The sequence below is a fragment of the Vanacampus margaritifer genome, chromosome 3, assembly GCF_051991255.1.
Source record: "Vanacampus margaritifer isolate UIUO_Vmar chromosome 3, RoL_Vmar_1.0, whole genome shotgun sequence".
NCBI lineage: Eukaryota > Metazoa > Chordata > Actinopteri > Syngnathiformes > Syngnathidae > Vanacampus > Vanacampus margaritifer.
Window position 1 is genome coordinate 10,318,620 of NC_135434.1, and position 11,514 is coordinate 10,330,133.

An 11,514-nucleotide genomic window follows, 5' to 3' on the forward strand; every position below is an offset into this window, starting at 1 on the left:
TTTTTTTTACCCAACTGTTTTTAGAATGTAGAGTGTTTGTCTCCCGACCCTGAGATCGTGGGTTCGATCCCAAGCCAGGCTATGTCAAAGTATCTTTGAGCATATACTGAACCCACAGTTGCTCCTGATGCCGTCGTCAAAATGTAAAGTGCTTTGAGGGCCTTGTAAGGAGGAAAGTATAGTTTCAGTTAAAAAAAATTAACACTGACACTAGTGTAGAGTACTTTCAACGCTACTCATTGTTTACCAGTGTAGATTTTTAACACTATATACAATGTTGGAATAACACTGGTTAAAAGTGAAAAAGTAACACTTTGAAAAGTGTCAGATTGGTGTGGATACATACATCCTAAAAACAGTTGGGTAAAAAAAATAACCCAACAATGGGTCAAAAATTGACCGATCCTCTACTTGGGTCAATTTGAACCAAGTAGAAATTGGCCTTTTAGTGTAAAACAACTCATAAAAATTGGTCAGATCAGATCCTTTACTTGGGTCAAAAAATCGGGTCATTTTGTATTAGACAACAAAAAGTTGGGTCAAATTGACCCATAAAGTGGATCAATCCACTTTTTACCCATAATTGGGTTACTTTTGATCCAACTGTTTTTGGAGTGTATAAACACATTTCTAAGGTTAGATTTAACACTCTAAGTGTTAATCTAACACTGGCAATTTTAAATTGCTTTTTCCGTAAACATTAGCATTAAGCTAAACAAGCGCTCATTTGCTGCCTGATGCCTTTTTTTTTTTTTTTTTTTATGAATTGTTCACTATTTGCCAAACTTTGTTTTTTCTAAGGTGCTTTATCCGTAGTTCCCCCGCAGGGTGAACACTGGACATTAATTCCAGGGACACGTCTAAAATGTTCAATATGCTAAATAAAATACAGTATAAATGATCAAAATTGTGGAGAATAGAGTTGTGGAAATGAAATGGACAGTAACCCCAAAAGTCTTGTAGTAACAATAAATCTCAGGAGAACAGACCCTTACGGCACTGAGTCCACAGCTCGCTGGCACCTGTAATGTAAGGCACTCATTACCTCAAATGATGCATCACGGCTTCCTAATGATGGAGCCACTGTAATAGAGTCCGCTAATGAGAAGCTCTTAACAAAGAGCATATTCTAATAGCTGGAGCACAACTGGAGGCAAAGTCAAGAAATGGCTTGTAAACACACGTCATAGTTTTAATCTTTTGACCCCTTTCACTTCCATATTTAACTTTTTTTTTTCAAATGCAATTAAAGACGGTGTTCATCGATTTGGGATGAAATGGAATTGAGGGGAAAAATGTGCATTCAAAGTCACCAGCATGATGAGGAGTTGGGATTGCATCACAAAGCTTTCGGTAACAAGTTGTCAAAATGTACTTTTACACATTTTGTTTGGCTTTTGGCCTTTCCAAATGTGTACTTTAAAAAAAAAGAGAGAAGCAAATTCAAGTCATTTACTGTTCATTTTAATGAAGTAAATGTGACATTTAGAGCTACGGTTGCAGGATGTCTCGTATACTAATACAGAATGCATCTATATTCCGGGAATCATCTTGCGTCCTGATGAATGAATGCACTTGCCTGTTATTTAGATTTCCACAGTGCGGATGAGACCTGCAAAAAGATTGCCACGAAAACAAGTGGGAAATTACATGTTGATATTTTTTTTTCTTCCTGATGTTGCTATGAATATTTATGGCCTTCCCAAGGAGAATCAGGTCAGAGGGTTTACATTTTCACATTTTTTTCTTTTCTTTTTTACGTTCTGTTTTTAACATAAAGCACAGTAATGAGTCATTTACTCAGCTGCTTTAATCAAATCCAATCAAGTATGCATTTTGAGTGGCAGGTTACGTTTAGAATTTCTTTTTGGTGGGGCGTGGGGGTTTCTTTTATGATTTTTCTGTAGGATAAACACGAGGGAGCTCAATGCCAGTAAAATTAGTTACACCAAGTGCTCTGTCCAAATGTTTACATTTTTCTTGAATTTTGTTTGCATGACAGGTCAAAAATATTCAGAGTATGAAGCAGTGAAGCTCTGTGCATGTGTGACGATATGTGCCCAATAAACCAAGGTTGGACTTTTTAGCCATAATTCTGAAAGGTATTTTTTGTTCCAAACACGACACTGCTTTTAGGGGTTGTTTTTCTTCAACTGCAACTGGAACCTTCATCAAGGAGGTTTTGCCGGGATTATGAACACTTCCAAATAGCAGTCAATGTAAGCAAAAAAAATTATAATTATCTGATTTCTGCTTGAAAGGGAAGAAAAATGTCAGGAAAAGCCTCCGAGAGCATCTGAGTTTGATTTGGGGTTAATTTGAGAGTTATCTCTAATAATAATAATAATAATAAGCTTAAAATACATTGTAAATACTATGTAGGTTCAATTAATGGTATTTGTTTAGATTACAAAAAAAACTGACATTTAAACAGGGGTGTGAAGACTTTTGTATAATCAACATATTGTTTAAGGCTGCAACTAACAATTATTTTAATAATCAATTAATCTGATCTGATTTATTTCAATGTTTTAATTCCCATCCCTTTATCCATAAACAGGACATTATTTCAATTGACAGTGCAAGGAAGAAAAAAAAGTGAATGTTTGCTCGGGTTTTATTTTGAAAAATAAATGGATGACAAATAAATCAGATCATGTTTACTGAGAGGATGAAATGATGAGGAATAGGCAATATCTAATAAATGGATTGTCCCCCCCAAAAAAATCGATTCATTTGATTTAGATTTATTAGTTGAGGATTAACCATTGCACTTCTAATGTTATAAAATAATTGGCGATATAGTGATTGCGCACGTGCACCTAATGACTCAACAATGCCACCTTTTCGTGCACGCCTGGTGTTGTGGCTATTTTAATAACCCCTCCACCACACACACACTCACACACACACTGACACTCACTCACGCACGCCACCGCCACCATCATCACCCCTCTGCGTGACACACTCCTCCTCTTCATCATTAAGGAAATGGCTCTTCTTTGCTGATTATTTTATTTGGAGCCTGTGATTACCGCCATGTGCAATAGATCACGCAGTCGCGGGGAGCAGGCGCGGGGCAGCGGGCCTAATTGGGGCTCGGGATGCACGCCGTGCTGCAGCCAAGCTGGGTGGCCGGAGAGGGAAGCCTGTCATGTGAGGGTGGGGTGGGTGGGGGTGGGGGGGTTCGGATGTACTCATTGGACCGTCACCAAATCACCTGCACACACGCGCACACACACAAATGCAGCCATTTCAACCATTTCTGTAGATGGAACATCGATTGCCCCCTTTAAGCGAGTGAATGCTTGTACCTAAAAGGTGACAGATAGATAGACCTTATAAAATGTAAATACTGTGTGTATTAGCACGTTTGTGTTTCTTCTTTTTTTTTTTGTTGCTGTTAGTTTTACCAAGGCCATTTTAGCGCGGTGGATTTAACGCGGTTTGATGAGTAAACAAAATGGCGCACATGCTAGGGAAATTTGATCTTTGCTATTGCGCAACAAAATTGCATTTGTTTTTTGTTTTTTGTGTGTGTGTTTTTTTTTTTTTTTCGGGCGTGTATTTTCCATTCAAAGCGTGTCTCTTGGCGTGTAAACAGCCCCGCGTGCACTCAGATGCGCCGCATTAACCCTCGTGGATTGCGCGCGAGTGTTTCCACTGCAAGGGAGAAAGATTGATGTGGTCCAGTTAGGGAGGCTGAGTGAGACATAGAGCCTGCACGAGTGGCTCGCTCTTATTACGCCAATAAAGTTCGAGTCGGAGGCGCCATAACAGCACAACAGATTACTGATTACTTTCCCTTCTCCGCCTGCAACAAACAGACATTTTTGTACCGGATTTCTCATGCACGTTCCGAAAATAGATTGATAATCCTTAAATATATTGGTTTGTGCTTTTTTTGTTTTTTTTTCCCATTTCTCGCATCAATCAACGAAGATGTGATTTAATAAACAAGGTATGAATTAATATGAGGCAATCCTGTGTTATTATTATTCGAAATATGGGGACATTTTTTTATTCTAAATTTGGAGGTGGTTGAAATTATTTCACTGAATGCATTATGCATTAAAAGCGCTATTGGCATGGTCATTTATTACAACATTTATTATTATTATTATTACTATTATTATTATTCAAGTTGTGTTTAGCCTACATTCGTTTATCACATTTATCACATAGTGTTTTAATAATGTTTTTAATTGTTGCCGTTGATGTAGTTTTAGTATAAGGTTATCCAATTATGCAAAATAAATGTGGGGATTTGGCATTATTAGAAAGATGCTGCAAGTTGTTTGGCATTTTGCATTTTTTTTTGGGGGGGGGGGGTATGAAATGCAAATAAATTAAGCTTCTTTTTTCCGATATAAATCACTTGATTGCAATTACCTCAAAAGAAAATATGTCTCACATTCAGCGTGCATTATATTGCATTATGTGCTTGAATTTTTACAAAATTCCTTTAGACAAATTATAATTTCTGACCAAAGCAGATTTTTGATATGCTTTAGCGGTTTTCGAACCCTTCTCCCAATAATAATAATAAAACAAACTTGGCCTCCTCTTCTCTCTCTTGCCTCACTGAATTTACAGCCCCTCACGATGATGATGATGATGATGATGATGATGGTGATGAAGTTCGGGATCCCTCCTCATCACATGCACGTACCGGTCCATTTCCTTGCGGTTTTTTTTCACGCTGCACGCGCTGCTCCTTTGCATCCTGACAGATTGAACACAAAAGAGGAGGACCATGTGCAGGTTCGAATGGACTCCTCGCTCGGACGCCTCCTTTGTCAAGTCCCGGGGTGTGCTGCTCCATTCACCGTCCTCAATCCGAACATCTGCCCCCCCGAAAGAAAAAAAAAATCAAAATAAAAATCCGCCATGCAGCATTGGTGCGGAGACGAGTCTCAGATCAATGGTTGTCCCCTCTTTTAATTGTGTAACAGTCCTACTTGTGGACACCCCCTCCTGCAAGACGGGGGCGAGCGTTTAGGCTCCTGCACGTCTGATTTAGTTCCAAGCAAAGCGGGCCTAAATGGCTCTAATTGCCAACGCCTTGATGAAAAGTCGATGGAGGTTAAAGCGGCCCGATCACTGAGCGAAGCTGCGATCCATCTGTACTCGTTTATTTATTTATTTCCTCCATTTGTCTCCACAAATCACCTGCCAGCCGGGACCGAGACGCGTATTTGTTTTGTTTGTGCAACGCTTAAAAAAAATAAATAAAAAAAAATCAGCTCGCTCATTTGCATGAATTCATATCAAGGATTATTATTTGTAAATGCGATTGCGCACATGCACATTCGCCATATATTGTTTTCCAATTCGACATTAATTCCACTCTTCTGCTTTTTTTTTTTTTTTCATTTCACGCGTGTGTTCATCTCGCAAGCAGCCCACGTGCAGATTAAACAAACACATTAAGACGTTTTAACGTGGAATAATTTGAGCATGAAAAAGCTAATAAATCAGAGGATGGTATGGCACAATTGAATTGTAGTGCTTTTTTACACGTGCACGCCTGGGCTCTGGGCGCGTGCGTGCCAACAGGAGGGCGGGTGAGGGGTCCGTGCGCTCGTGGGGGTGGTGTTGGTTCGGTCCAATCCTCGCCTGTGATTGGTTCTTATTTGAGGAAGCTGACGGCTTCTCTCCACTAATAAGCGCCTCCCAGCCCTTCTAAGGGCCATTATAATGCAAGAGACCTCCTTTTTTTAAGCACAAAGCGAATTTTGCTTCATTTACAACATCTATGCCCCTTAAATTGCCCCCGAAGTTTGTAGGAGCGTTTTGCCCGGACCTCTTTTCGCCCTGGAGCGGTACGCGATGCTCTCCCACGCCGACCTCCTGGATGCTCGGCTCGGTGAGTTCTCGGCTCTAAACCCGGGAGCTAAACTCCACTGTAAGACTTAACTTCTTATTTATTTCACCTTGTGTGTGTGTGTGTGTGAATGGGAGTGGGTTGGCGCGTGTGTGTGTGCACTGATCAATTGAGGATGTATTTAATTAGTGTTTTTGTGGAATTAGGAATCATTTGACAGCATAAATATGATTAAGACCCTCAGCTAAATTAAGTTAATTTGTCATTTGGTCATATTTTTTCATTAGTGATTTTTTTTTTTTAAAGACGCATTTACACTCTCTTTATTCCTCTCAGGGATGAAAGATGCTGCAGAGTTACTCGGACACCGAGAAGCTCTCAAGTGTCGGCTGGGCGGCGGGGTGCCGGACCAGGGCCATCCGGGAGACATGGCCCCCGGTTCGGACTCCGTGGAGGGAGCCACTCTCTTGCCCGGCGAAGACGTCATCACCACCGTGGGATCCAACTCGGCAGGCATGCCGGTAAACGGGAAAGAGCCGGAAAAGCAGCAGCAGCAACAACAGCAGCAGCAGCCCCAGCAGAGCTCCGGCGGGCAGACCAGTCAGCAGAAACAGAAACGGCACCGAACCCGCTTCACGCCGGCGCAGCTCAACGAACTGGAGCGCAGCTTCGCCAAGACGCACTACCCGGACATCTTCATGAGGGAGGAACTGGCGCTCAGGATCGGCCTAACTGAGTCCAGAGTCCAGGTAAGCCTGAAATGCATGCTGCATGGAAGACGAAAAACGGATCCGGCATCGGTGTAAATAAATCACGTGTGAGGTTATATTCAGTTCAGTGTTGATGGCATCTTCCACCATTTTGTTCCGACATTATATTAAATAAACCTATAGTTCACAAAATAATAATGTGTTTACTGGCAGCCTGAGTTTCGTTTGAGTCGCTGTCCGTTGTGCTGATAAAAAGCACACGTGCTAAAGGAAATCATATTGTGGCAAAAAAAATTATATAAAAAGAGTTACAAAATGGATCTTATTATTTAATTGTTAAATCTGTTTATACGTGCAAATCATTCGCCCAAAAAAAGAAAGAAATTCATCAATATAGGATTTCGCAAAATATAAATCCATATAGTTCGATTTTTTGAGTGTATTTTCCACTTCGAAAAATATAACTTGAATTTATACTTTTAATATGCAGTTGCGCGTATGTTTACACGTCCCGGCAGAATTCGGAAAATGTGTCCCTACTTGTTAGAACGTTCAGAATATCACAATCATCAAAACATCGCAATAATGATGAAAATAATGGGATTAAGTCATCGGTTATTGTCCCTCTAAAGTGGCAATATTTCGCCAATTCTGCCAGGGTGTGGACACTTATGCACAACTGTCCTACGAACATCCACTCGGGGAAAACAATCGATACCTCCCCGCATTTGAGCATTAAAGCATGAAAAAAAAATGCTAATATTCTGTATTTTCACACGCCTTATTTCGATTTGCAAATTAAGACATTATTATTCCGGCGTTATTATAATTCGTGTGTGGAATTCATGCAAATGATCCCACGAAAGCAATAAAAGCCGCCGTCCTACTCGTTATTTGTCACCTCGACAGTCACGTGCTCGTCCTCAATATTCCATCAACAAGCTCTTAATAGGACTGGAGAAGAATATCGTCTCTTTTCGAGCGACATGAGAGATTGCATTTGCTTTGTGGTGGTCGCGTAATAGTCTCGCCCTCGCCTGCTGCGTCACGCCTCGCTGCGTGGAATGAGAGCGAGTTCATCACTGCCGAGCCTGATGAAATCTTCACACGGCCACGCGTGTTTTGGGTCGCAACGCGACTGTAAAACGGCTGTGTTATGTTATACAGTATTGTATTTTTTTTTATTATTATTGTTTTAATTTCGATTTTAGAACAGCAGAAGGGAAAAGTGACATTTTAGGCCACAAACGCACTTATTCAAAACAAAGATAGCCTGTCCCTCAAATTATGTATAAATATCTTTTTTTTCTTCAGAATGCTCACATTTCCTTTACTAAAATTTTTTGAATAATTTACAGGCGTCTCAAAGTCACCTTACAAGGCAACTACAAATTATATTATTTATACAATAACCAAATGACCGAAAAATGTGTAAATGTCTTTTATTTTTGTCAATGTAACGATGATATTGATGATTTTAGTGTGACATTAAATATAATATGAGTAGGCTGCCTTTTTATTTTCCATTCGCCATTGCCACGGTAAACATTATAACGTATTTAATTACAATGCAATTCCCAACAATTGTATCGCAATTAAGTGGTTGAGGGTAAAATATATTTTTACTCCAGTAACGTGCTTACATGCAGGTAATAATATTCAAATCGCTGCTCATCCCTGTGAGTCGCTTGAATCTATTAACAATTCGATTTCTTTCACGAATATTTTCATTATGACATTATGTAATTTTTGTGTAATATTAACATGCACCATAGTTATTTATTTCCTTTAAAGTGGTTTTACCTCTGCAGCATATTTTACAAGACAGATAGATGGACGGATAGATTGAAATAACAACATACTATCCTTATAGGTCAAGGAAATAAATAACACAAAACGAAAAGAAAAATACTAAAATAAAGTAGTTTGAACGTATCCACTTCAATACAGCCAAAATGTGGAATATGCGTAAATGTAACAATTTACAAGCCCTGGAAAAAAATACCCCCCCCCCCCCCCCCAAAAAAAAAAAAGGTAATAAATTAATTAAATAAATATAAATAAAAATGGCAACAAAAAGGCTTTCGTCCATTTATAATTTTCTGCCATTGTTTGGCGTTTTGCAGTCAAAAGGTTCATTATACTGGAAAAATAAATATTGTGGACCCTAAACTCTATGCCGATTTATAGTGGCTGCTGTGTTGCCAGCCATCGGTTTCATGTGTCGCGTCCAAAGACTCGTCCCCGTGTGACGGCTGGGTGTCCGTTGGGCCCGCAGGTCTGGTTCCAGAACCGGCGCGCCAAGTGGAAGAAGAGGAAGAAGACCACCAACGTGTTCCGCGCCCCGGGCACGCTGCTGCCCACGCCGGGCCTGCCGCAGTTCTCGGCGGCCGCCATGGAGAACAGCCTGTGCTCGTTCCACGCCAACGACTCCCGCTGGGCCACCGGCATGCCGGGCGTGTCCCAGCTGCAGCTGCCGCCCGCGCTGGGCCGCCAGCCGCCCGGCATGGCGCAGTCGCTGTCGCAGTGCAGCCTGGGCCATGGGCAGCCGCACAACTCCATGGGGCTGTCCAACGGCCTTTCGTCCAACGGCTCCGGCCTGCAGTCGCACCTGTACCAGTCGCCTTTCCCCGGCATGTCGGCGTCGCTCTCCGGCCCCACGAACGTATCGGGCTCCCCGCAGCTGTGTACTTCCCCGGACAGTGACATGTGGAGAGGGACCAGCATCGCGTCCCTCCGGCGCAAGGCGCTGGAGCACACAGTGTCCATGAGCTTCACTTAGTGACTTGTACAAAACGCGCTTACCCCGCCACCATAACCACCACCACGTCCAATCTCCACTCCCTCCCCCCGATTTAGACGCCGGGACTCAAGGAATGACACCTATGCGTGGAACTGCCAATGTGGAGTAAACATTTTTGACTGGCAAGTATGTTCGACGTACCTGTAGGCTAAATGCTAAAAACATAGCATTTTTTCCCCATGATGCCGCGGGGTATTGACTAGCATTCCCCAAGTAAAAAAAAAAAAAAAGAAGCCTTTGGCCTATATTATACCCATACAGTCAACATTTATTTATTCGTAATGTTTATGATGTATGTATGCAGTGCGTTATTTACTTTATTTCCGGTATTGACTTGCGCATGCGCATACCCCGTGACATGATAGAAAACAAATGCCGAACGGAAATCATAAATTACAGACGTGATAAAATTTACAAATACAACATGTTTATTTACTTAATTTTCAAAAGTATTGGTATAATGTAGGTCAAAGGCTTTTTATGCGCATGCGCAAATCAATACCTGTGGCATGTAGGGAAAATGTTTTTTAACATTGATCTATACGCGTACGTTTACTTTATACAAATACGTCCGAACATATTTGCCAGTCAAAAAAAAAAGAGTTTACTCCACAATTAAATTCCAAGCTTCCGTATAGGTTCATGATGTTCATTGAAAAGAAGAAAAGATTTGACGCTGAATCATCTTCGGAGGGGCCAAACTATCGCGTTTCCCCCCCGAGTGCCTCTTCAGCACTTGTAATGTTGTGTTCAAGTGAACTTGTGTTATGTCAAACGGTAATTTATTAAATATACATTGGGTTTTTTCTTTCCTTTCTTTTTTGTAACAACTTGTGCGCGAGCCCGTTGGAGCTGCAGGCATGCAAAATTGTGCATGCGTGGGGATTTTACATGAAGGGACACACGCGCACATACTTATACTATACAGTGATCTTTCGGTCTAGACCTAAACTCTGTTTTAGGATGTTTTTGTGTAGATAACAAAAAAAAAAAACATTCTTGTGTGACATGTTTTAACTTATTGTATGTGCTATATTACTTGACACATTTCTTATTAAATGTTTGATCTTACATCGAAATGCATCACATTGACAGGTTTGTACCAATAATTAAACAAAAAAAAGCAACAAATAAAAGTACTTTTAAAGAATGTCCACATGTCTCTATTAAATTGGATTTTATTGTTAATTTATGAGAATCTTTTTGAGTAAAGATGTCAGTGATGAGATCACTTGATTAGGAACACCTGTACAATCTTATAGTGGATCTTAGGAGGTGTTTATGTGACCCAAGGTTTTTTTTATTACGGTTGTAGTTTATATTGATGTTTACTGAGAGATAACATTTTTCTCCCACTAGTTAATTGCCAACCATGCACAATAAGAATCATATTGTTTCATGAGTATCTCGATTACCGTGTCCATCAAAACCGAAAGGTGACGTGTGGTGAGGTTCATGACTTCGCTAGAGTCATATAAAAATAGGAACCCTAAATAGGATGTTTCAATTTTGACCCTAATTGAATCATTTGTTCTCAACGCTTTTAATTATGATTCAATTAATTGTTCAACAGTGTGACAGCAAGAAAAACAAAATAATATTTAATATAAGGTTAAGTAAAAGCTCAAATTCTGTGTTGATTTTTTTGTTTGTTTGTTTTGCTGACCTCTTTTTTTTTTTAATTGGGTCTTAATTTTATATTATGTTATGAAACTCCAATTATAAAAAAAAATATCCTCATGTCTGGTATCATAACTGCATGTCTGACGATTTTAACAAATCAACCCATGTTCAAATCAGAAAATAATTCAACGAGTTATGTATTGGAGCTAAATACAATTACCACATTATTATCATTATTATTTTATTTTTATTTTTTACACATCCTGCCTGGCTGACCGGCATGTCCCCTGGGTTCTACTTAGTAACCAAATATGGTTACTTGGCTTAAATGCATAATGGCAGCATTTAGTACACATTCTTTGCGGTTCAGTATAGAACCAACCATTATCCAACAGCACCAACAAATGATTGGATATTAAACACCATAATCAACCATTTGGGTCTTTATAGTGAATCAAGGTTCACAAAACCTTTAGGAACTAAAATATGTCTAGCTTCTTCCCACCACAGTGCAATGGTGCTATAGAACCAGTGGTCTAATATGGAATCTC

At 40.1% G+C, this 11,514-nt stretch overlaps 1 protein-coding gene across 2 annotated transcripts; it reads left to right on the forward strand.

Annotated features, from left to right (window-relative positions):
* Nucleotides 1–5,571: 5,571 nt before the first annotated feature.
* LOC144048847 (homeobox protein orthopedia-like) lies at nucleotides 5,572–10,458 on the forward strand. Of its 2 annotated transcripts, none has more exons than XM_077561255.1 (3): nucleotides 5,572–5,908; nucleotides 6,164–6,576; nucleotides 8,816–10,458. In XM_077561255.1, exons 1-3 carry the CDS (start codon nucleotides 5,833–5,835, stop codon nucleotides 9,317–9,319), a joined length of 993 nt encoding a protein of 330 aa, XP_077417381.1. In that variant the 5' UTR covers nucleotides 5,572–5,832; the 3' UTR covers nucleotides 9,320–10,458. The 2 variants fall into 2 exon arrangements, with proteins under 2 accessions (XP_077417381.1, XP_077417382.1); XM_077561256.1 differs by having other exon boundaries at nucleotides 5,572–5,869.
* The last annotated feature ends 1,056 nt before the right edge of the window (nucleotides 10,459–11,514 follow it).